Source organism: Aulonocara stuartgranti (assembly GCF_965226115.1).
Source record: "Aulonocara stuartgranti genome assembly, chromosome: 3".
Lineage (NCBI taxonomy): Eukaryota > Metazoa > Chordata > Actinopteri > Cichliformes > Cichlidae > Aulonocara > Aulonocara stuartgranti.
This window is the reverse complement of record NC_138941.1, coordinates 12,035,176-12,062,149: the sequence shown is the minus strand read 5'-3', so window position 1 is coordinate 12,062,149 and position 26,974 is coordinate 12,035,176. Positions and strand designations below refer to the sequence as shown.

At 41.5% G+C, this 26,974-nt stretch overlaps 2 protein-coding genes across 3 annotated transcripts in view; both read right to left on the bottom strand.

Annotated features, from left to right (window-relative positions):
- Positions 1 to 2,763, bottom strand: part of LOC309702185 (protein NLRC3-like) — a 44,943-nt gene extending 42,180 nt beyond the window's left edge. For both annotated transcript variants that reach the window (XM_082526670.1, XM_082526671.1), the window contains exons 1-2: positions 2,695 to 2,763; positions 2,036 to 2,088 (exon numbers count right to left, since the gene is read on the bottom strand). In XM_082526670.1, coding sequence (XP_082382796.1) covers positions 2,036 to 2,084 — 49 coding nt within the window. In that variant the 5' untranslated portion in view covers positions 2,085 to 2,088; positions 2,695 to 2,763. The remainder of the gene's footprint in view (positions 1 to 2,035; positions 2,089 to 2,694) is intronic.
- Positions 1 to 26,974, bottom strand: part of LOC309702172 (NACHT, LRR and PYD domains-containing protein 3-like) — a 270,070-nt gene that overhangs the window by 161,573 nt on the left and 81,523 nt on the right. Inside the window, exon 2 of the mRNA XM_082526641.1 lies at positions 11,788 to 11,978. The gene's annotated coding sequence lies outside the window, so the exon portion shown is untranslated. The remainder of the gene's footprint in view (positions 1 to 11,787; positions 11,979 to 26,974) is intronic.

The window sequence follows — 26,974 nt, the reverse complement described above, 5'->3', positions numbered from 1 at the left end:
GGTCTGAGATCAGCAGCTTTGTGAAACACCAAGCTGAGGTCCTGTTAATGCTGATATATAGTGACACAGTTACATTTCAATTTAATTCAATTTTATTCATATAGCGCCAAATCACAACAACAGTCACCTGAAGGTGCTTTATATTGTACAGTAGATCGTACAATAACAGATACAGAGAAAAACCCAACATTCATATGATACAGGGGTGATTAATCCTTTTGACTTTGTTTTTATCAATAAAACAGCTGCAGCTTTCACTACAGCACATGTGGTGCTTTAACCTTTGTACTGTTTGCATCAGTTCATTCTGCAGTTAACATGTGAACATGTTGGATGATCTGTCTGCTGTCACTGGGTGGTGCTGAGGTCTGAATCTGAGGGCAGCTCCTGTAATCACAAAGAGAACTGAACCATCACAAACTGAAATATAAAGTTTATCTCAAATCTGAAATAGAGCTGATCCTTCTGTCCTCACACACCCAGGATCTGAAGTTCTTCTCTTACATTTCTTTAGTTCTTCAGCTCTGCTCACATACGAGCTGTTTATTTCTTAAAGCCGTATATACCAACAGATTTTCCAATATAATGTTAACCTTTGAGTTGTTGGTGCTTTGTGAATGTGAATCTGCATACATGAGCAGACGGAGCAGGTTTCAGTCCTGGTTCAGTCTGCTGCTGCACCGTGGTCACCAACATACAGAGGTATCATAACAAATATTAATGCTTTTTTCCCTCTCAAAGGATGTAAGCTGTACTGCACATGTAACTTTGTGAACTTACCTCAATAAGAATGATTCAGACTGTTTTATTTAACCTGAATATTTGAAACAAACTTAGTAAAAACAATACACAGAGTCAGTGCTAAAAATGTAATCCGAGGAAAAATGAAACACACATTTTAACTTAAGCTGCCAAGCAGAAGTATTTGGTTTGAGTACATAAATATTAGGCTTTGCTATTTAATCTGTAATTAATGATTAATGAGGGGTTACTGAAGTGCAAGCCTTTTTTAAAATATGTGTTAATATCCTTACAGATGTGGCAAAAGAGTGAAAACATGCTGCTGTTTGCACATATTGAATAATCAGCTCTGCACAGGAGCTGCAGCAGAGTGCAGCCTGTTGCTCTTACAGTGTAATACTCATAATAAAAGTACAGTAACTGTGGTTAGTTACTGACGGAGCAGCCCGGTGCGTTTCTGCTCATTTCGTTCACCTGCACGGGTTAGCTAAACAAACTTTACAAAACAAGTTTTGCCGATAGCCGAGTGCCCATCTTAGCTAGCTAGCTAAGGATGTTAGCTACAGATTAGCTTACAAACACCTTTCACTTACCAAAAATATTGTGGCGGCTCTCAGGTCCTTCTGTCAGGCAGACACTGAAGAACACCTGAGTCTGTCAGTTTGAAACAGTCGGTAAACGCTGGACCTCCTCTCAGCGTCCCCGCTCTATGTGCCGTTCAGAGATACGCAAGTTTCTTCATGACTGCGGCTGCTGCAGATATTAGGTCGTCCATGATTTCTACAGTCACTGGTCAGCAATATAATGTGCGCAAACATATGTGGCTCATATATGTGGCTCTGAAGCCCCGCCCCTCAAGCGCACCCTCAGATGCCGAAGCAGTGCCAACTAATTGAAGCTGAAAAAATAACTGTACGTGGAAAAAAAACGATGTAAGTGTGAAAACCACATGAACAGTGAGTTTTTCTTTAAATTTCTATATTTATGTTTTTTCACTATCATTTCACTTTCAATACATTTGTTTCAGTTTCAATATGTTTTCAGTTTCATTTTAAGGTGGCATCGTTTTAACCTCATATGTGGGTTCAAAGTACAAAAAAGTCCAGTTGTTTCTCTGCCAAACTCCTTAGACTGGAAGTTCTCATGTTATATTAATGTCCCACAGAAAGATTAAGGCAAAGATTAGGACAGGTTACAACTCGTGAATTTCATGTACTTGTCACAGTTACAAAAAAGAATCTGCCTGAAGTCTAAACATCCATACGTCTCATCATACAAAGCACTGATCTCCTACCTGCTGATGGAGCTGCTTTGGCTGGCTGTTCTTTAGGTTCTTCCATCATCTTTCTATAAAAACACGAGAAGATGATTTTACCAAAAGAAACAGTGAACACAGTCTGGGTGTCACATCATATGAATTTGTGTCATGGTTTAGTGTACGGGCCACACACACTGAAACTGATCTGTGTGAAAGAACACATCGACGACATGTGAATGTAGTGATAACCTCATCATAATAGAGGTTTTTACTTTTTCACATATTTGTTCAGTATAATGATTAAATAATCTGACAATACAAACCTAAAATACTTTGTTCCCTGTCTGCGACTTTGTGCGTCTCTGCTGTTAGTGCTTACAGGAAGTTTTAAACTTAAAATCCTTCCCCACATATGTGACTGTGGTCTCTGGGGCCATTATCCTGAAACACTGGGGCTCAGCCCTGAAAGCTTTGCTATCTTCACCTGATAACAGCAGCTGTTTAAAGTTATTGAGTTTGACAGGGAAGTGAATGTAAATGTGAGACACTGTGTGCTCACAGCTAAAGGCTGCAGTCAGCTGTGTCAGAGCGTCCAATGATCCTTTAATAAACACTCAGAGCTCCATGTTGATGAAGCTGTCATGTGTGAGCTTGTGAGGCTCCTTTAATCTGGCTCTGCTCTGTCAGATGCTCACCTCTTCTTCACTGTCTCATCAATCTGCTGCACTCTTCATCTCCTCCTCTCTCTCTCTGCTGTCCTGTTTAAAAAAAACAAACAAATCAGCGTTAGCCAATCAAACTCTGTGCAGATGCTGCAGCTACAGCTGATATGTCATTCAGCTGTTCATCAATCAGCTTCTGCTGCTGTTTATTCGGCTCTTACTCTGAACACGTGCAGATCTGGGAAGATTTTCTTGGGGTGTCAAAATCAAAGCGTTTGTTTTTTCAAACACACGTGGAGGTGTTTATATCACATATGGTTTAAATGATTCAAATGCAGTAAGTATACATGTTTCATATATCGTCTATAACTGAATTATGTTCTGTAGCCTACATAATGAAACACTTTAGTTGCATAAAACGTGAATTTTGATTTTATGTACTGTATATGTCACAGCATCGCAGTGTGGATGTGGAGAAGAGAGGACCCAAACGCAGGCCTCACAGGTGGTGAAGGCTGGTGTTTATGACAGAATGACAGAGCCTGAGATGGATGACTGACTGGAAGACCAGCTGAACAGAAACGACACATGTGGGACTGACAAAGACACTGAACTGGAGGACACTCAGGACTTACACAGGCTAATGATAATGATCAGGGTTCATATGCCTTTTTCAGGGTCAAATTCAAGCACTTCTTAAGCACTTTCAAGGTCCCTTTTCAAACTTTTCCAGCACATTCCTCCCTCACCGCCAAAAAAAAATGCATGTTTCAATTCACATCACCTCAGTAAGACCATGTGAAAGTTAAGACAAATCATCCTAGGTGAACTTAAACACCTTTGTTCCCTTTTTGTTAAGAAATAGAAAAACACTCCACACAAAAATACTGCAAAAGGAAACTGTTGCCTTATATAAAGAGTGTATAAACTCAAAATGCACATGTCACTTAAAAATTAAGATGTGAACAAATCAACTTGTTAGATATTCTTCTCCTGTTGAAAAAACCCCCAAAAAGAAATAAATAATTCTTCTCATCAGATATTGATGCTTCTTTCCTGTGTGACAGAAAATAGGAGACAGATGTTTGTTTGTTTTTTAAGTTAATTCCCAATAAAGCTGTTTTACTGCTAACTACATTGCTGTCTGTATTATTGCTGAAGTCCTAAACGATCACCTTTAAAGTAGAGCTGGGCGATATAAGATTTTTTCATATCACGATATGTTTTTTTCATTTCAGGCGATAACGATATCTATCACGATATAAGCCAAATAACTATATTTGTAAGATTTAAATGTGCCGTTGCTCACAAGTAAAATGTGAAATAATCAGCAGCTTGTTTTTATTTAAATATTTATTTCCCATAATAAGTTCAACAGGGTAGATGTACTTAAGGAACATGAGACTTTTTCAGATAAATAAAGGCAAATATTGCAAACTACACAAAAGGCAGCCGCTAAAGCGTTTAAGCTTCAAAATAGAACAAACGAAACAGACTAAACTGTCAATTCCACTTAGAAACAAAATATTAATTCTAAAAATAAATCTTAGTTTGTTTTACAGAAGAACAGACAAAACTGACTAACTTTTGTCAATATCAAATAAACTGAGAACTAAAAGGAAATTCTCAATCTCTCCTTGTTGTATAGCTGAGCTTTTCAAACAGTTTTAACAGTTACTTTAGTCTGACAAAAGCCGAATGACGAATTAGCGCTTCCAGTCAGAGACTGAGGCTACGTCCACACGTACACGGGTGTTTTTGAAAACGTAGATTTTCCGTTTTCGTTTTAAAAAATAATCCCGTCCACACATAAAGGCAGAAATGAAGGAAAACGCTGCTATGAACATGCCAAAGCAGCAGGTGGCGCTAGATTCCTAACCGTGCAGAAATGTTGGCCAATCAGAAGTCTAGAAGCCTCGGTGGGAAAAAGTAAACAAAGCTGGGGCATAGAAGCAGAACCGAGTCGTATGTGTGGAGGGACAGTTACTGTGTGTATATGTAAGCATTTAAACACTGCAGAGAGTAGAATTAACAGTATTGTAGAAATTCATTTCACCGAAACAATAACGTGGCGCACAGTGTGACGCATGCACCAGTTTATTGTATTTCCAGACTTGCTTTCGGCACAATTTACAGTGCGCGCTACTCTGTTTTTTGTCAGACTTGAAATAGCCGAAATACCTTCACACTACGGAACTTCTATGGCTCTTCCGTTCGACAATCTCTCCGGCGTTGGAACCATCATCTGTTTTCTCTTCGGTCACGCTCGGTTGATTTTTCTAGTCGGCACACTCATTTCCTCCATTACCCGCTGGCTGCTTCCCAAACAAACACACGTGCAGGTGTTTATATCACATATGGTTTAAATGATTCAAATGCAGTAAGTATACATGTTTCATATATCGTCTATAACTGAATTATGTTCTGTAGCCTACATAATGAAACACTTTAGTTGCATAAAACGTGAATTTTGATTTTATGTACTGAATATGTCACAGCATCGCAGTGTGGATGTGGAGAAGAGAGGACCCAAACGCAGGCCTCACAGGTGGTGAAGGCTGGTGTTTATGACAGAATGACAGAGCCTGAGATGGATGACTGACTGGAAGACCAGCTGAACAGAAACGACACATGTGGGACTGACAAAGACACTGAACTGGAGGACACTCAGGACTTACACAGGCTAATGATAATGATCAGGGTTCATATGCCTTTTTCAGGGTCAAATTCAAGCACTTCTTAAGCACTTTCAAGGTCCCTTTTCAAACTTTTCCAGCACATTCCTCCCTCACCGCCAAAAAAAAATGCATGTTTCAATTCACATCACCTCAGTAAGACCATGTGAAAGTTAAGACAAATCATCCTAGGTGAACTTAAACACCTTTGTTCCCTTTTTGTTAAGAAATAGAAAAACACTCCACACAAAAATACTGCAAAAGGAAACTGTTGCCTTATATAAAGAGTGTATAAACTCAAAATGCACATGTCACTTAAAAATTAAGATGTGAACAAATCAACTTGTTAGATATTCTTCTCCTGTTGAAAAAACCCCCAAAAAGAAATAAATAATTCTTCTCATCAGATATTGATGCTTCTTTCCTGTGTGACAGAAAATAGGAGACAGATGTTTGTTTGTTTTTTAAGTTAATTCCCAATAAAGCTGTTTTACTGCTAACTACATTGCTGTCTGTATTATTGCTGAAGTCCTAAACGATCACCTTTAAAGTAGAGCTGGGCGATATAAGATTTTTTCATATCACGATATGTTTTTTTCATTTCAGGCGATAACGATATCTATCACGATATAAGCCAAATAACTATATTTGTAAGATTTAAATGTGCCGTTGCTCACAAGTAAAATGTGAAATAATCAGCAGCTTGTTTTTATTTAAATATTTATTTCCCATAATAAGTTCAACAGGGTAGATGTACTTAAGGAACATGAGACTTTTTCAGATAAATAAAGGCAAATATTGCAAACTACACAAAAGGCAGCCGCTAAAGCGTTTAAGCTTCAAAATAGAACAAACGAAACAGACTAAACTGTCAATTCCACTTAGAAACAAAATATTAATTCTAAAAATAAATCTTAGTTTGTTTTACAGAAGAACAGACAAAACTGACTAACTTTTGTCAATATCAAATAAACTGAGAACTAAAAGGAAATTCTCAATCTCTCCTTGTTGTATAGCTGAGCTTTTCAAACAGTTTTAACAGTTACTTTAGTCTGACAAAAGCCGAATGACGAATTAGCGCTTCCAGTCAGAGACTGAGGCTACGTCCACACGTACACGGGTGTTTTTGAAAACGTAGATTTTCCGTTTTCGTTTTAAAAAATAATCCCGTCCACACATAAAGGCAGAAATGAAGGAAAACGCTGCTATGAACATGCCAAAGCAGCAGGTGGCGCTAGATTCCTAACCGTGCAGAAATGTTGGCCAATCAGAAGTCTAGAAGCCTCGGTGGGAAAAAGTAAACAAAGCTGGGGCATAGAAGCAGAACCGAGTCGTATGTGTGGAGGGACAGTTACTGTGTGTATATGTAAGCATTTAAACACTGCAGAGAGTAGAATTAACAGTATTGTAGAAATTCATTTCACCGAAACAATAACGTGGCGCACAGTGTGACGCATGCACCAGTTTATTGTATTTCCAGACTTGCTTTCGGCACATTTACAGTGCACGCTACTCTGTTTTTTGTCAGACTTGAAATAGCCGAAATACCTTCACACTACGGAACTTCTATGGCTCTTCCGTTCGACAATCTCTCCGGCGTTGGAACCATCATCTGTTTTCTCTTCGGTCACGCTCGGTTGATTTTTCTAGTCGGCACACTCATTTCCTCCATTACCCGCTGGCTGCTTCCCAAACAAACACACGTGCGGCTACTTAGTTTGGATTGGCTGACCTTTTTTTTTTTTTTTTTTTTTAAGAGGACAAGAGCGGCGAGGTCTATCGCAATAGTTTAATTTTTCTATCGAGAAAAAGTTATATCGCGATACATATCGTTATCGTTCTATCGCCCAGCTCTACCTAGAAACCAGGTCAATGTGTCTGTAGGTTCAGTCATCCAGGTCATGTGATCTAAGGAGCTTGGAGAGAAAAGAGACGTCTTTAAGTTTCTGGAAGACGTTTCATCAGAGAAGCTTCTTCAGCTCTAAAACCAAACGGTGGAGAGTCCCAGATATTTAAACCTGAGAGGGAAAGAAAGCATGTCGCTGACCCACCACTGATGTTATTTCAAGGAGGAAACTGAGAGCCTTTGCACCAGGAGCACAAACATCAGCTCCAGCAATGATCCACTGATGTGTTTTTATTCCATGTATGAATGTTGTTATTGACAGAGATGACGTTTGTGTGTCAGTGATGCAGTGACTGTTGTTGTTACCTGTACAGGCTGGTTAGACTCTATGAAACAGATCATACAGATCTCTGCATGTTAGAAGAGACTATTAAAGGTCATGAATGAGACAAAGGCAGGGAGGCGTCCTTTACAGCTAAACAGCAGAGTGAGAGAACAGCCAGCACCTCTACATTTATCACATTATACAGCACATGTATGATACTGACAGGGATGAGAAGAATTTAGTGATTCTGATCCCATCATTGATATTACTTATTGATTCTCAGTAGCTCTGCTCTGACAGTCACCACCATCACTGAGCAGCATATCAAAGACATTTGTGCACATTAACTGCATGTTGTGGCTCAAATGTTTGTGCATGTTGGAGGCATTTCCTCTTTGTTGTGATCAGTGTTGGTCATTACTCAAAACAGTCATTATTACACATATTACACAGAACACTTTGATTAAAAGTAATGGAGTACGTTACTTCATTACTCCTCATAACATTACTTTGATGTTACTGTGTAAAATGAACAAATGAGCATGTAACAACATAAAGCTGAGGTACAGCCCCACACACCAACACAGATCCTGATGAGGTCACGTGATGTTTCTCTGAGTGTTTATGAACACAAATCAAAGATGAAACAGCACAAAGACACTTCAAAGTGATTCTACTGTAGAAACATGAACAGGTAGAAACCTGCAGCCTGACTGCTCATCACTTTGTTACCTGTTCAAGTTCAGCAGCAGCAGCTCACTTTATCACGGTGCTGGTCTGGGGTCAGTGTTTACTCAGCTTTAACTAGTGATGGGACGTTCTGTATCGAGGCTTCGAAGCGTGTGTCGAGTAATGGAGGGGGTGTTTCCGCGAAGCGCGTATCGAGGCTTGCTTCATTTATGGGAGGAGCTGAAAATGATGACGTCCGAAGCCTCGCTGCCCGGCTGTACCACGTGACTGGTTCAGGAAGCGGTTCGAACTTTGCCGCGAGCTATGACAGCGATATAAACCCCTCAGACAAAATGTGGGCGTTTGATGGAGAGTTGCGGTTAGTGAGAGTTAGAGACAGTTTAGAAAAAAAAAATCGCCTACGACCTGCCACAGTGGAGAAACTGTTTCTTTTTAACAAAAACCAATGATGTGTCCCCTAAACACTAATCACTGTCCTTGCCTCAATGTTACAAAAGCACAACCACTGTCCACACCTCACCTCACAGTATATGATCATTTCCATTTTAGGCATTTCCAAATAATCATGTTCCATACTGCCAGTATAAATATACACAGTACACTGCATCACTACAATATACATGTTTTACACACTCCTTTTGTTGTTGACATTTACAGGCTGTGTGCAAAAAGGCCACACTCTTCAAATTCATCAGCTGCTCTGCTATCAGTCCACTAGGTGGAGCCTGAAGCACACACGATGCATTCACTGACACACACTGAGTCACTGTGACTGGAAGCTTCAGTCAGTCCAACACGTGTGAACATTTTAAACCTTTCAGTTGATGGACTACTTTTAATTAACTGCTTTAGCCCACTTACAATGAAAATTTAAAAAAATCTTGTTCATGACGTGTGTAGTATGTTAACACTATTGGAAGGAAAAAAAAAAACTTGAACTCCAATTTTGAAAACACAACTTTCTTTTTTTTTTATAAAGCTCTGACTTGTATTATGAGTCTGTGGTCTGGGAGAGAGTCTGTAACTCTGTCTGCAACATACAGTAAATAATGACCAATGTTGGTGATAGAGGATTTTTATTATGCAATATGATCAAGTATAATCAAATGTGCTTTATATTCAAATACAATATAATCAAGTGTGTTTTATTTTCTAGTGTTCATATATTTTCACGTAACTGAGTCTATTTGTTAACACAAACGCAATGTATTCTTTTTTAGTATCTGTGATGTCAGATAAGCATGATAAACTTCTGTATTCTTTACCCCAGTCTGAAAGGTCAGACAGGTTGAGATAATGCCTGAACTCTCCTCCTGTAACTGAAAAGAGGAAGTACTATGTAATCAGTTTCTTACCCTATAAATAAAGGAACAAGACATGCATTCTGTGTGTGTGATTTTGCTGAGAGGCACACACCCATGCGCATGTCTTAAAACTCTCTGATTTGGTCTGCAAGTGTCTTATTTTCTCTTACTTGTGAAAATAAATGTCAAAACCCCTGACAGTTGGGCAGTTAATTATATAGTTACTTCTTCAAAAAAGTAACTGAGTTATGCAAACAAAGTTTTTTGCAGCTGTTTACCTAAAAATGCAGCCAAGGTGTTTTTTTAAAATAAACATTTCAAACTATTTACAGAACAATCAGCTGTTCTGCATCAAATCTGATGCCACACAAATTATTTGTGCCGCTCCAAAAAATAATTCCTGTCCTCTATGAGATGAAGGAGAACAACAGCCTGATACCTGCAGGCCTGACAGCAGCAGATGTGTCACTGCTGTAACACCTGTAACACTCAGCAGTCGCCTCATTGTTCTGACACACACAACAACACTATTGACTACACTACACACTAACTACACACTAACTACACAAGATTTGCTCTAAACGCCTCAAATCTCTCACATCTCAAACACGCCGTCACTCCGTTTCTTAACAACTAAATGCCATGTTTTGATTGGTTTACTTTAATTTCAATTCAGGTTAGAATTCTTTTTGTGTGCGCAACACAGATTTTCTCTGCGCAGAGACCGTGCCAACAGTGCGCAATTCAGAATCAGAATCAGAATCAGAAAGGGGTTTATTGCCAAATGTTGAGCAGGTTTACAACATTAGGAAATTGCTGCGGTGCTTCAGTGCAAACAAACTGTCATAAATTGCGCTTAAATAGACATGAAAAAAATAAAAGTAGGAATAAGAATTAAAAGTGCTACGTAGAAAGATATGTGCATGAGATATACATGAGATATATACATGAGAATAAGAATTAAGAGTGCTGCGTAGAAAGATATATACATGAGTGCAGGTGGTGATCAGTGCCAAACATGGAATGATGCAGTGACACAGCGTAGGGTCATGTGTTAGTGGCAGGGACAGTCATACGGTTATTGTTCATGTGTCCAACAGCAGAGGGGAAGAAACTGTTCTTATGGCGAGAGGTTCTGGTGCGAATGGACCGGAGCCTCCTGCCTGAGGGGAGCAGGTCAAACAGACTGTGTCCAGGGTGAGAAGGGTCAGCTGAGATCCGAGCTGCACGCCGCAGTGTCCTGGAGGTGTACAGGTCCTGCAGAGATGGGAGTCTGCAGCCAATCACCTTCTCAGCAGAGCGCACAACACGCTGCAGTCTCTGTTTGTCCCTGATAGTGGCTCCAGCGTACCACACGGTGATGGAGGAGGTGAGGATGGACTCGATGATTGCAGTGTAGAACTGCATCATCGTCCGTGTTGGCAGGTTGAATTGCGCACTTGCGCAGCTTAGAGGGAACATTGCTCACAAGGTGACTACCAATAAAAATGAGTGTGCTTCACTGTCAGAGCTACGGTGATTCAACCAGTAGGTCGAATGACTTGATAATAAAAATGTTTATTTGATGCTTTGCATTGAGGCGCATTGTTGAATTTGCAGGGACACAATAACCACAGATCAGTTGTTCAAACCACTACAGTAGGGAGCCATGTTATGAATAATAATAATACTAATAATAATGTTAATTTAAGTAATTGTTTTTGACTGAACGTCACATATAATGTAACAAGCAGAAAATTCAGGTTAAGTGCATTATCAGCATTTGGAGGAGCTCCTTATCCTTCTCTTTACTGCTCACCTCTTACAAAGTGTTCACACAGTTTGCTAGCCTCTGTCAGCCTGCTAGCTATGCTAACAAGTCTACTACACACACTTGACTCGGTCACATGACAGACAGCAGAGATAGCTGCTCTGCTAGCTAAGCTAACTCATGTTAAAGGTCAAAGAAATGAGGCGATGCTGCTGGGAGTTACGTCACAGACTAGCAGAATTTAGTTATTCAGCATAATATTTAATCCTTATTATCTGCTCCTCTCACCTCTGTTTACATCTGAAAACAAGAAAATTTAGCCAACAGTTTATTAGCTTTGGTGAAATTATAAACAGGCATCAGCGCGGTCACCTATACTGTCCTTTAATGCTAGAGCAGCAGGAACACCAGTTAATCTAAAATCTCCTTTTCTCTCTGAAACAAAGTGACAGCAGGCTGAGTCAAAGACAGAAACCTTATTTAAACACCAAATATTCACTTCCTGATCCAGGATTCAAAGAGGACGTTGAACTTACTCAGCTTCTTCTTCCAATGAACGTCTTCACTCTGCAGCTCTCTGCTGTCTGGACCAGGTCTGTGTAGAAACAGAGAAAATCCTCTGCTTCTTCTCCGTCAGCAGTCGTCTGTGTCTGCAGACTGCGTCACATTAAACACTTCACACCAGCAAAGACTCTGAAGCTCACAGGTCAAAGGTCAGCTGCTGCACCTTTTGTGATATTAATTTGATCAATAATTAACCTGCAGCAGGTTTCTGCTCCAACTCCAACACACAGAAAACAACCCTGAGAACGAATCAGATGATATGTGGGTGTGTCTGCAGGCTTCAATAGATGAGCATTAAACACTCAGCAAAGAGGCTGAAGCTCACAGGTCAAAGGTCAGCTGCCACACTGTATATAACAATTCACTTTTGAACAGTAGATAGCCTGTAGGCGTCTCTGCAGTGATAAACAGTTTACACATTAAACACTGAACCATAAAAGAAGCTTAAGCTGCAGCTCACAGGTCAAAGCTCAGCTGCTGCACCCAGTTATGAGTTTAAATAAATCATTAATCATGATCTTTTCCCTCTCAGCACTTTCACTTGGCCTTGGAGTGTTTTGACGGAGCTACACTGTATGTTTCAAATGTTGTAAATAAATTGGGAGTTAGGGCTGGGCAATATGGCCTAAAATCCATATCGCGGTATAATTTGAAGCATGTGCGGTAACAATATATATCGCGATATATTCTTTTCTTCTGTATAACATATTTTCCACACTATAAGGACTTACAATCCTTTAATTTTCTCAAAAATCAAGAGTGTGTCTTATGTATGAATTCTGGTTGTGCTTACTGACCTCGAACCGATTTGGGCGTGCAGAAATCTGTTAAAAAATGTTTTAGTAGAACTTTGGTAAGCTACGAAGCCGCATTGCTTGATGGATTGTCAGAGCATTACGGCTGCCGTGGTGAGGAGCTTCGCGGAGTAATCTGGGTCTAAAACTCCGACAGCTTCAGGTCCCAAAGTCAAACGAACACTAAGAGTTAAAAACGGCCTAAATTCTTTCATCTTTAATAAAATCATCAGCGTTGCTGCTTTACCAGGTGTAACAATTAAGTTTAACATCCATGAAAACAGAATTTATTAAATTTAACGGAGTTAGAAGTTAACAGGAAGTCAGCTCGCTAGTTTACACCTAAACATTTCATACCATGTTCTGACTGAGAGATTTTTGAAACTAATTCAAACAGCTCTGCTATCACTTCCAGCATAAATGAAGACAGAAAACTAAACAGCAGTGGCGTTTGCAGGGTTACTGAAGTTGGACTACCTGGTATATAATGTTGTGCTACGTGATTGCTAGCGACACAGCTATGTTAGCATAACATTAGCACAGTGAAGCTGGAGGATGAACGCCAACTTTTTTTCCACTCGATAAAAGTTAACGTGAGGGATTCTGGTGGTCAGGGACAAATGCAATCGCATAGCAGGATGCTGTACACGGGCCAAACTTCAGTCAGGAGAACAACTGAAATCATCCATCCACAATACGAGGTTAGTTATGATTCGTCTCGGAACTGAGGACGCCATCATCTACCTGCTCAATCGTGTCTACACCCATCTGGACCAGCCGGCGAGCACTGTGAGGGTCATGTTTTTTGACTTTTCCAGTGCTTTCAACACCATCAGGCCGACCCTCCTGGGTGATAAGTTAGCAGCGATGCAGGTGGATGCTTCTCTGGTGTCCTGGATTGTTGATTACCTGACAGGAAGACCACAATATGTACGTCTCCCACAGTGTGTGTCTGACAAGGTGATTAGCAACACAGGGGCACCACAGGGGACTGTCCTCTCCCCCTTCCTCTTCACCCTCTACACCACAGACTTCAGCCACTGCACAGAGACCTCCATCTTCAGAAGTTTTCTGATGACTCTGCGGTGGTTGGATGCATCAGCAGGGATGATGAGACAGAGTACCGGGCTGTGGTCGACTCCTTTGTCACGTGGTGTGAGCAGAATCATCTGCAGCTCAACGTGGCAAAGACCAAGGAACTGATCGTGGACTTCAGGAAGACCAGGAAACACTTGACCCCTGTTTCAATCCAGGGGGTCAGTGTTGACATTGTGGAGGACTATAAATACCTTGGAGTACACATTGACAATAAACTGGACTGGGCTAAAAACACCACAGCACTTTACAGGAAGGGCCAGAGTCGTCTCTATTTCTTGAGGCGACTGAGGTCCTTCAACATCTGCCAGAAAATGCTGAGGATTTTCTATGAGTCTGTTGTGGCCAGTGCGATCCTCTATGCTGTTGCATGCTGGGGGAGCAGGCTGAGGGTCGCAGATGCCAACAGACTTAATAAACTGATCCGTAAGGCCAGCAATGTTGTGGGGATGGAGCTGGACTCCCTCAAGGTGGTGTCGGAGAGGCGGATGCTGTCCAAGATAAAGACAATGTTGGATGACACCTCCCACCCACTCCATGACATGCTGGTCAGTCACAGGAGCTCGTTCAGTGAGAGACTGAGATTACCGAAAAGCACCACTGAACGACACAGGAAATCATTCCTGCCTGTGGCCATCTCCCTGTACAACGCATCCACTTAACACACTGTTTGCTGCTACAGCTACACATGTTTCTTTTCCAAATATTTATTTATGAGTGACTTATGTGGAAGAATCCGTGAGTTTCTCTGTGAGTTTCCCATTACGTCGTAGCTACTCGGTGCTTGTTGGAAGTTTAGGGGTTTTTTCGCTGTAAAAAGAAGTTTTCTTCCCACGCACAGCGGACACTAATGTTTTTGTCACTTTTTATGGAATCAAACTCAAAGTAAGGTCAGTACTTCCACGCTTTAAACGCTGCACGCTCATACTCTCTCTGCACTCGATATATGATCCATTGTTGATCTGCACACAGCTGTTGTCACTAACGTCGCACTCGCTTACGTCACTGTCGTGAGACATTCTCGCAAAAAAATCACGGTTTTAGTAACGCAGTAACGCAGCGTTCCTACGGGAAAGTAACGGTAATCTAATTACTGTTTTTGCAATAGTATTCCCTTACTTTACTCGTTACTTCAAAAAAATAATCGGATTACGCGTTACTGGAGCGTTGTTCTCCTCTGTAACAAAGCAGTGATAAAGGAATAGATGCTGATTTTATTAACTTGTGTCTTTGTGCTGCTGGATTCAGTCTGAAGCAGGCAGCAGTGCTGAACCTACCAGTGTAAATGTGATGGTGGAAGCAGAGGCCAGCACTTGGCAGTGCTAAACACAATAAAAGACTCACAAGTTCCTGCTCAAAGGTCAGCTGCCTTCAGATCAATCATTAACCTGCAGCAGGTTGTGGCCTGATGTGTTTGTAAGAGTTTCACTTTCAGGAGGAGAAGATTTAAACGAGTCACACAAATGTGAACTACAAAGTCTGTGACACACAATTTATGCAAACTGCATGAAATCTGACCTGAAGAAATCCAGTCTTCTGCCTGTTGTGGTTGTGACAGCTGCTCGTAGGAGAGTTTGTTTGTAGGAGGTGGAGATGTTCTCAGATCAAGTGCGTAATCGTCTCTTTGTGTAGACGCTAAAAGCTGTGAGCCAAAACTCTCTGCTCTGAAACTCTTCACTCAGTCCTCACGCTGAGAGTTTAGAGGCTGAACTTCTTGTTCCTCCATAACACTTTTCATGAAACAGCAGAAATGAGCTTGTGTTTCTCAGCAGTGCGCACACAGAGAACCGATCCTCTGCTCAGTCTGAACAAATCAAAGTGAAACGTCAGTGAAAACACAGCTGCTGATCAAACTGTGTCAGATTAATGCCTCAATGTTTCACTGTGAGGTTAAAAAATACATAAAAATGATTTAAAGAAGTAGGAGGCAGATTTTCACAATAAGAGCACTTTGTTTTTAATTCAGTTAATGTCAAACTTTCATCAACACCTCTGTGTTGTCTCCGTCTCTGAGCAGATTCAGGCATTACTCAAATAATAAAGGCTTTTTTTCACTATTATACTTTTCATTAGTCTCCAGGTTGATGATTATAAACAGAATTATTAAAGTTTTTATCATTTCAGGCTGAAAATCAACATGAATTTGGTTCTAATCAAAGAAGCTCCTTTAATGTGTGTCATTAAAATCCTCACACAGACTTAAAAAGGCGACATTAACATTAAAATAAATGAAAGAAGCTTCAGCTGAGAGCTTCATGCAGTCATCATCAGCAGCTCATAGCAGTCACAGCTCTTTATTACGCAGCTTTGCAGGAATTAAAGTGGCTGAAGTGTCAGAGTTTGTGTGAGAAGCTGCTTCATGGACAGCTGTACACACGTCTTTATTATTTCTTCATAAATCAAACACACAGGTTTGTCTGCAGATGATTTAAAGTGTGTCGTTGTGCAGTTAAAGCTGTTTGTGTGACGCCCTGACCTCCTGGGAATGAAACAGCCAATCAGATCCATCAGAGAGAGAGCAGGAAGTGTTGTGTGTTTGTGACAGAACAAGGAAACAGTGATGATGATGAACATAAAGATCCTCTGATGACGTGTTTGTGTTTCCTGTTACAGTAACGCTTGTTCATTGGTTGCCAGGAAGTCAGAGGTCAGCTGATGCTGCGAGCAGGAAGTGAACCAAGGGAAAGGTCCACTCTACTCAATCTCAAAGAAAATATGCTGGTATTTGTTGATGTTGATGGTACAATAAAAATATATAATATAATAAATAATAAAATATCATGTGATGATGAGATGTGTTGTTGGTGTTTGTATTTTCTGTAAATGTCTTTTTAATGTAAATGCTTTGTTCCAGACGGACAGGGAATCAGTTGCTGTACGATGACATCATCTTGATGTTGACGAGGAGTGCGAGAAAAACTAGTTTTGTCCTGCAGATGGCGATCTTGCACCGTGTTCAGAGAGCCAACACTTTGATGGTGCTGCTCTACTCAGCTTACTTTAGCCTGGGTTGGACTCTATATGAGCAGCTTCCACTCTGGTTTCACTCTTAAACACACTTGTTTGATTTCACTTGTAAAAGTTGAAGAATAAATATTTTATTACAAAATTATTTGTTGATGCATTTTTTTAGGGTCAAATATCTTGTTTGATTTGAGGAATGAACTGTTAGGGTGGAAAAAGTGAATCAGGTTAAAATAGTGGTGCTTTATATCAGTGAAGATGTATAATGTAATTTAAAATGTTGATGATGGGTTGTAGTGGGCTTGTACTTACAAAACTGCCTCATTTTATTGGAACGATCCACAGTTGCATCCATTCACGGATGACATCTGACATCATTTGACATCTGGTCTGAACACGTTTGTACACAAGATGCCTCAGTTCTGGATGTTCCCACAGACTCCTCTGTGCACCTAAAGAAAAGGTCAAGGGTCAGCAGCACATGTAGTTGGGACAATTCTTCAGTCGCACAAACTACACAATGATTTTCCTCCAATGACGACTTTTCACTTGCAGAAATGGTCCTGTGTGATTTCCAGGCTGTGATATAAAAACTAGTTCCTAATGGCAGCGACTCACTCAGTAAACATGTGTTTCCTTCACCAACCTCACACACAGATCCAATAAGATCAGGAAGTGGGCAGTATAGTACAATATGTGTTATTCTGTGCTGCACTGCCCAAACTAAAGATCTGCTGAAGTGTTGGAAATGATCCAGATGTTTATTTTGGACGATACAGCAGAAGATCAGACATGAAAGTGGAGATAACACAGAAGACCTGCAGCAAAGGTCAGAGGTCAGACTGGGCCCTGGATTCAACAATGAGCCAATGATCATCAAGCAGTGACTAAAGCAGAGCCCTGACCTTCTGACATTCATCACACAGTCAGAACAAATGTCTGCTGATGACTTCATCTCATGAAACGACTGATAGATGTCAGTTCATTGATCAGCTGAGCTGCTGATCTTCATCGTCACAGAAACATTCAGCTTGTTTCAATCAGTAAATAACTCCCACTACTCCCAGTTTGAACTGTTCCCACTCAAAATGCTGTGAGAACAATGATCATTGTAGAACTTCACAAACATCACGTGTTGTTTTCCACATGTAAGATCAGCAAACACACAGAAACTTCCTGTTGCCACACACGGCCTCTAAAATCTCTTCCACGCTTTCTGTCTGAAGTCCACTCTCTGTGTCGGATCCACAGGAAACAACAAGATCTTATTAACATGGTTTTCAATGTGTCTCCTTCCAAAAAGTCCAACCAATGAACAAATGTGTGTATTTGTGGAGGCCGAACAAAAGCATGACACATTTCTCTGTTTCTATAAACTGGAGTCAAACACAAACATGAAGAGTTTCACTGACAGACTCCAAAATGCCCCCACAGTGGATCAAAGGGAAATCCTACAGTGTGGCCAGAGACTCTTAATGGCTCCAACATCAACACATCCACAATGTTGGATCCAGTTCTGCCTCACAGAGTTACTAAGACACACCCTCTGCCAGCATCACAACAGCTCCACCTGCTTCACCTGCCTCCTCAGCATCTGTACACCTGAAGAGAAAAGAAAGGCTCCAACAGCTCAAATCTACAAAGGATTCATGAAGTTTCATCCAACAATAACATGTTTGCCTTCCACAGTGTGCTGTTAGACACCACTGTACCTCTGCCATTTCAAAAAGAGCAGCTTGGGAACATTTTGGCTCCAAACACTTTGTGTTTAAGTTCTTTGTTTTCTTTGTGAAGCCGACAACATCTGGAGCTTTGTGACTCATAGAAACATCATTTTGTTCTTTAGATGACAGCAGATTGGGACTGAATAATCAATCACTATCAAACCAATAAAGACAAACATGCTGATTTTACAGGAACTTTGTTGGAGAAGCTGCAAAGACATGAAACTGGTGGAGATCCCAAACCAGTTGATAGTGCTGGTTATTCCAAATAAAGCTGTTTCCCTTTGAGATGAAATGACTTTCTGTCCTGATATATAATAAAGATGTTGTTGTTTTTGAGCCCCTGTATTAAAAGTAGTTTAAAGTCAGCTTGAGTTTGATGTCTTTATGTCAAAGCTGCTCATGATGTTGAGCTGCTGATGGAATAAAAACAATATAAAAGCATGTAGTCCAGACTTAAATGTAGCCTGTTGTTAGCTGAGGTCCACACACAGTGTTTGACAGTGTAAAGTGTGTGAAAGGGCTGCTGGTGGAGCTCACTAGGATGAGCAGGTGACCACGAGGTGGAGAGCAGCTGGCCTGGCTTTGACCCGGGCCACGCCCCCTTTCTCTCTGCTTTGCTGTCACTTATCTTCACTGCTCTGTCCAATAAAGCTGAAAAAGGCCCCGAATCAAAGAAATCTGCTGCAGCCTCTGAAATGTCTTCTGTTTCCTTCCCGACGGCTTTTTCACCGTCAGCCCATCAGACAGTCCAGCAGCATTTATGATGATGTCATGATGTTGAAGAGGCTGCTACGGTGGCCTCCCATGACCCCCAGCCTCATCACAGCTGAGATGCAGACATTTGAAAACATTCAGCAGACAACTGAATAACAGTCCAACACAACAGTCTGTGTGCAGACACACACTGACCTTTCATATAGTCAAACACAGCTGGTTGAGTCATTTCTCTGTGAGTCTAAAGTGAATCTAGTATTTGAAAGTCCACTTCCTGTATTTGTTGTTGAAGACTTCTTCAGCTTCTTCTCAAGGACATCAGCTGCTTGTTTGGCAGCAGAGGCAGTTAAGAAGCTTCCTGAAAAACACTGAACAGTGAGTTCACTGTGGCATATGACAGATTCAGCTTTCTGTGTGCAAACGTGTCTGTGTCGACCTTTCAAATGCTGTTGAATCCAAAACATCAGCGGCTCCTCGGCTGCTCACTTCATGCACTTCTGTCTGTGTGACAGTCCAATGACATCACAGCTGTTTCCAGCCCCAGTGTCTCAGGACTGGACACCTTTAAACATGTCGAGGATCAAACAGCGTCCAGCTAAACACACATGAAACTATCAGAGCTGACAATCATTCCAATAACATCTAATGGTTCATGTATGTAGACACAGGACTACAAGGAAATGGCTCTCAGCATCTGGCTGTGGGAACACATGAGTCCCTGTTTGTGTTCAGATTGTGTGCATGTTTTAGACGTGTGTCACATGTAGAAACACAACAATCCCACAATGACACACAGATGTGTTTGACACAGCTGTGCAGCTGTAAGTTGTTTCTAATGATTCATTGAAGCTCTTCTAACATTCTGGAGACGATCAGTACATGAATCTGTTCAACACGACAACAATTTGACTTCAGTGTGAACGTTTGCATTAAATAACCTTCTTCATCCAGCTGACAGCATCTTCATCCTATGATGTGAACAGTTCCTCCTGTTGATGACAAACCTCTGACAGGATCTGCTTGAGGAGCTTTTTCATGTGCAGCTCTCTGAGCTCAGGGCTGAGCTGCTGTTTCATCTTTAAGAGCTGCTGCCTCCTCGCCGGACTTGTTCTCCTCTTCTTCTCCTAATGACACCATTTCTGCTTCATATTAAATTCAATAAAGATGCTGACATGTATCTGTAGCAACAACATCATTGAATCTAGAACAACTGGAGCCAAACCAGTGGCTCTGCTGGGATCACTGGTGAGCCAACACTTCCTTGTTGATGCAGATTTCAGGGCTTCCTTTTGCTCCTCCGTTATAACTGTTCTCTCTTCTCAACACATGATGACACAAAGGAATCAGCAGTGACAAAGATGATGCTGAAGAGAAGCACACACTTCACACATATAACAGACCAGTGCAGTTACACACACCTCTGCTCGACATCAGGCCTCAAACAAAGACACAAAACACTAACTTGACTCTAAACAGAAGAAACGAGCAGCTGTTTCTGTTCTGTGCTTATTTATATTTGACACACATGCTTCTCTTTGTGCAAACACACATCGCACTATAAGGGTAACCTCGCACACAATGATTGGACAGCACAGTGATGATGCTGGGAGATCCTATACGCAGCAACACAGAAACACTGAGAACTTTAAACAATGATGGAAAGTGTTATAAATGACTTGTTGGCCTCTGATCTGTCACAAACAGCTGAAACGTGTCTCTCATGAGTCACATGAAGGTTTTTGACAGAAAGGACAAAAAGTAGCTGCAGTCAGTTTGTGTCATTTTTATATTTATTCATCTGGGAGAAAAATCTGAGGGACATTAAAATGTGTTTTCAACAGAGACAAGAACATGAATATAACAGAACAGGTAAATGAACATGTTTCAAGTAAACAGCTGGACTGATCAGGTCCAAACACAGAGTGATAAACTTGTCAAACAGCTGTCATATCTTTATATAGAAGCTCTTTATAAATGCTGCTCACTGCAGTCTGTTTACTAATAATGTCAAAGTGTTAGAAACACAGAAACATCAGAATGGTCTTTGTTCACAGAAACCTGTCTGGGATCCTTTGTTGTTCTTTTGATGCAGAGTTACATTATAAATATAAAGAGTTATTTCAGAGTCTCATCAGTTTTCCTGCATGTCTTTATTTAACACATCAGCAGGGCTGAAGCTCTCATGTTAAACACACACTGATCTATGGACACGTTCATGTGTTTCTAACAGAACCAGGCTGTTATCAGCCTGCACTAACATTATGTCACACACACTGAATGTAACAGTGACAGTTTACATCATCACACAATCAGCTGTGATTGTTTCACTGTCATCAAACGAGTCAACAGGAAGTAGAATCAATAGAAACCAATCATTTACTGACAGCATGTCTGATGGAAATAAGTGCAGATTATGTATGAAGTCTAACTGCACACAGTAACTGTGTTACAATAAGGACTTAACAGCGCCCTCTGCTGGAGTGTTTCAGTACTGCGTTAACTAGAATACACCACCTCCTCCTCACACCACCTGCTACAGCTCTACTCTTCTATGACTACAGTCATCCACAGCACTGATGTGAGGTCACATGGTTCATATGTAAGGAGCACAGCTGACCTCAGGTCAGTTTAATGACTGTGAGCAGCAGCTGTGTTATTGTCACTGTGACAGGGAGACACTCTCAGACACAGCGCTCATGTCAGCTTGTTCTCATGCAGGAGGATCAGGAGCTCCATGTTTGTCTTTCTGTTTGAATCATGATGTGTTTGTGCCATCAGAGTCTGTCATGAGTACTCAGGGTTTCACAGCAGCTCTTCTGGATGCTGACGAGGACTCCAACCTCATGTTTCACCTCTCTGAGCTTCTGATGTCTGTGAACACTCGTGTTTCTTCTCTGGGCTCATCTGGACAAAAACACCTTTCTGTGTTTGGCTGCAGCCTCATTCTGACTGACAGGAAGTGTGTTATCCATGAGCTGCACTTCTGTCAGGAAGTTTCCTGCTGTGTTTCCTGTCTGTGGACAAACACGAGTGTTCCAGCTGAGGACTTGCTTCCTTCCACCTGTCCATACAGGTCATCACGCTGTCTGCAGCTCTGTAAATGCAGCTCCAGGTCCTTCCACGTGCTGCTCTGTATTTGTGCAGTTTGTAGTGTGTCCTGGGAAACGTAGCACACATGGTGTTCTTCTGCTGTTTCCTCCTTTCACTGAGTGTGAAACACTGACGCTGTGCTGTTGTTCACAGAGGGGAGCTGATTCTAGCTGCAGCTGGACTCTGTCATCTAACTGAATGTGTTGGTGCTGATCACGGGGCTCTGAGGGGGGAGCAGCAGGAGGACTCTGGATGCTGACGTCAGTGTATCTGTGGAAGCTCCCACAGCGTGTCTGTCATTCAATATTGTGCTGTATATTGTATCTATGCAAAGATGAACAGACTGTGTGTTCACTGGTCTCTGTGCTGCAGCTCTGATGTCATCATCACTCCCTCCTCCACCCTCAGCAGTCCCAGCATGCTGCTGTGGTGCACCCCACCCTCACTCTACACCTGAGCCACAGACCACACCCTCCACCTCAATATACACCACAGTTTTCTCTGCTGTGGAAATGAGATCAGGAGGAAATCATCATTATTATTATTTAATAAACGCTCACATTAATGTGGGCTTATTTGTTTCATATTAGAAACATTAGTTGAGTGTTTTTAGTATAAAATGGTCAAAGTCCCTCTTTTTGCTCCTCCCCTCACCTGTGGATGGGCGGTGCTGTTGCCGTGGTGACAGCTTGGATGTGTTTCAGTCCTGCCTGGTTATCACTGCAGGAATCTTTCACATTTATTACAGGTAATAACTCTGATTTTTCTGTGTATTATGAACCAAATGTATCCTGATACACACAGAGATGGATGAGCAGAGGTCACATGATGAAAGAACAAACATGGAGTCTTTGATTTATTTAGATATTTATTGATGAATGCAAACAAACCTGACACTGAACCATCGTTCAGCAGAACAAACCTGATCACATGACCTGCTGACCCAAACAGTGCAAAGCTCCATGGCAACAACAACAAACAGCCTCACATATGTTAACAGAGGCTGTTAGAAGCACAGAGTCTTTACAGTCTTTCTCCTGTTTGGACACAGATCTCTGCACATCTTCATCACAGTTACTCACAGACGTGCAGAGTGTGTGGATATCAAAGCTAAGTTTCCACCATGTTTGTAGTCTGTACTGGGACTCATGGAGCATCTCTCTATGAGCACTCAGTGCTTTAAACAGTGAGTCCCAGTTTAACCAGCAGCCTTCACACCACACATCACACAGACATGGAAACTTCAAACCTCAGACTGAAGACACCATCAGAAATAAACAGATTGTGATGAAGATGAAGAACTGGACCAGTTTGCTGTGGTTTCTTCTGTTCCTGTCAGAAATAAGAGTCTGGCAGCACTTTGCTCTCCTTCCACATGTTTAAGGAGGAAGTGAAGAAGAGCGAGTGAGTCGTCTTCCTCTGTGGGCCCAACATCAGGCAGCAGCCACGTATTTTTAAAAACCCAGCACACTGCTTCAGAAACACTGAGTCCAGGTGACCAGAGTCATGTGATCAGTGAGGTCTTCACTCAGGACGTCACTGCTTCAGGACCTGATTCAGAGGTTTATGAGGACGTGGATCATTGGTGCTGATGTTGTGTGAGAGCTGGTGAACCATGGGGAACATAAATAACAACCAGGCCATCAGCAGTTCTACCCCCAGCTCTAAAACCTACATAATACACTATACATATAGTTATTGTTAAGGTTCAAATATTGAGGAAGGAGAGTACAAACAACCAGGTCCAGAAGAGCTTGGTCAAACAATTGATTTTAATGAACACAGGCGTGGGGGGACCAGCGCCGTACGCAGACAGCGCTGATCTCCGACTAATCAAAGCATAAACAGATATTTTATACCATCGGGGTTTGAATTTAATGACGCCCCTTCAACGTCACACAGATACATACATACATACGTCAAATCAAAACCACAATGACTTTTAACACAGTTTGAAAAGAACATTATCTTCATGGCAGATGTTTCCTGTCAACCTTTTGACTGCCGCTTCTCCAAAACCACAGACCATGCTCTGCAGTAAGATACCACTTCTGCACGCCCGCAGTTGCAAGCAAACATGATTAACCTCTCACCTATAACTGAATGTATCTACTATGTGTGTGTGTGTCACGACCTCACTCGGCACTCTGTGTCACCTCTCACCTACTAACGCTCGCAGTCAAACAGAGGCCACTCTCACATGTGTCAGCAGTTTACTAAAACTATATATGTAGTATATTGAATAAATGTTTTAATCAAGAACCTCTACTAGAAGCTTAATAAAAGAATATAAAAGTATAAAAGATAATAATGAACAACCTGGTTATTCAAATAGCATCATCCAAACAGCTCCTCAGAATAAGCTGCACTTACACTCTGCTTTTAGTTTCACTTTTGCAAAAGCACGCTCTGCAAACCTGCAGTTTCCTGTCAAGACTTTGCACAGAGTGTCCTCAGAATCAACAGAATCAGCCCATACACACTTAAGATTATAACAAGCATTCAAAAGCATTTAAGATCATAGATTCAACTCAACAGTTTAAAGTGGTTATAACTGCACCTGTAGTAAAGGCTAATTGGGTACCAAAATGTTTAAACATCTGAATGCAATATCAATGCTGTAGATTATATTATTAATGCAATGGTAATGATGATGATTATTAACAGTAGCAACAAAATAATTTCCCTGATCTCCACATTATATAGGTTATAGTATGTTATATATAAACGTAGCTGAAGCAGTTTCATTTGTAGCTTCACGCTGCACTTCACATGTTTGTCCACCAGATGGCAGCACAGAGGCCTGTGTTGGAAAGCTTTGAGTAATGAAGTGTTTTCAATCCAAGCTTCAGAAAGCTTCATGTGGTCATCAAGGAAGCAACCAGGAAATATCTGCTGTGTGTAAAAACAGCAACACAAGAATCCAGGATGAAGACAAGAAACTCAAAGCTCACAAAACAGGGGGAGCTAATTTTGTGACGTGTTTCTGTAAAAACACCACAGAAGTGAATCATCAAAGTTTCCATGTGAGCTGATGATGCTGCTGCAGAGTTTCTCTGAACCTCCTGTGACCCCGCCTCCTCATACAGAGACATCTGATTGCTCTTCAAACTGCATCACGTGGACACATGTGATTGTGTGTTGTAGTATTGATCCCAATGCTGGTATCAGTCCTGGATCAATAACACTGGATGGATGCGTTCAGCATGGAGCCCCTGAGCTGTGTTACAGACAAACATGGAAACTGACAGGTCTGTGTCATTCACAGTCTGTAACACTTCTAAACAACAGAGGCTGACCCAAGTGCCTCAGAGCCAGGCACGCTCACATCACAGCTCTCTAAATAAGCCAGTTTCAAAATAAGAGCTGAAAGCTGTGTTTGCTTGTGTTAGCTTATTATTGTGGAGACTAACATTCAGTGTTCATGTGTTCAGACTCATAATGATTACTCTCAGAAATCCTGATCTTTGTATTTACTGTGTGTTGGATCAATAACTGAGATTCATGGTATCACACAGCTGTGCTGCTGCTGATGTCAGCACATCTGGAACAATACGAGGTATCTGCTACCAGACTGAGCAGGACGTGAGACCTGTGGACTGTTTAAAGCTGTCCCTCCACAGCTCACTCAGACCTGATCCACACCTCAGTGATATTCTCTGACTTCCTCAGTAGAGACAGAAACCATTCAGATCTGGGACCATCAGCTGACTGATGATGTCACACAGACTGTGTTTTTCAGGAACAGTGATTCTGATGTGAGCCTGCTAGCTGACAGCAGACCTGATGAAAGCACATGTTCACATCTGTGAGGACAGACTGGACTCTTTGACTGCACCTTGGTTCTCCTCAGAGGTCTGTACAGGAGCATGTCCACCCCCACTGAAGATCTCAGTCACTGTGAAACATAGAAAGCTGCTTGTGTGGCCTCTGCCTCACATGTAGATACAGCTACAGGTTTCTCTGTCAGTCAGACTGAAACAGTGTCCTGATGCTGCATCATTCAGCTCTGTGCCCCAGTCAGCATCACTGGGAGCTACCAGTGTTTCTGCCCTTTTCCTGTAACACTACACTCAGCACAGGCTCAGCTGGTATCCAGTGTTGGACTTTGGCTTCAGCTGCTGTGATAGATCCTCTAACATAGATCAGCTCTGCTACATGTTGTTAGATAAGTGCAGCTGCTGTCATGTCCTGATGTTTCTCTGGCTCAGCAGCTTCTCCATCAGAGGTTCACATGGAGCTGATCCAGTATCTCCAGTAACTGTGTTCTGTGCCTCACTGGTTCATCCTTCTGTCTGTGTGACGTCAGTCAGATGTTGAAGTTAAACTCTGTAATCTTCACTGTGTCACAGAGTTCAGTGAGTCCCGTTATTCACAGTATCAATCAGATCATCAGAGAACAGCTGATCAGCAATCAGTGGTGCCAACAGCGCCTCCTGTGGTGAGAGGATGCAATAATGCAACGTAGCATTTTTCCACTCAACACTTGCAGTCATGGAAACTGTCTGTTGGATCTGTGTGACGTTGCTTTCTTGGTTAGAGTTCCTCACAAATGTCCAGATGATTCTTCTAATGAGGCGTCGACCATGTTTGCAGCTCTTTGGAAGAAAACGTCGCCCTTTGCCATCCTTACTTTTCTTTGACTTCTTCAAATGCAGCTTTACTCCAGCTGGTATTTTCTTGGACTTTGCAGCTGTTTCTGGTCATCAGTTCATTCCTGCAAACCTCTGAAGCTGAACAACAATGATGCTGCATTGCTGGCTGATCCCAAAAGG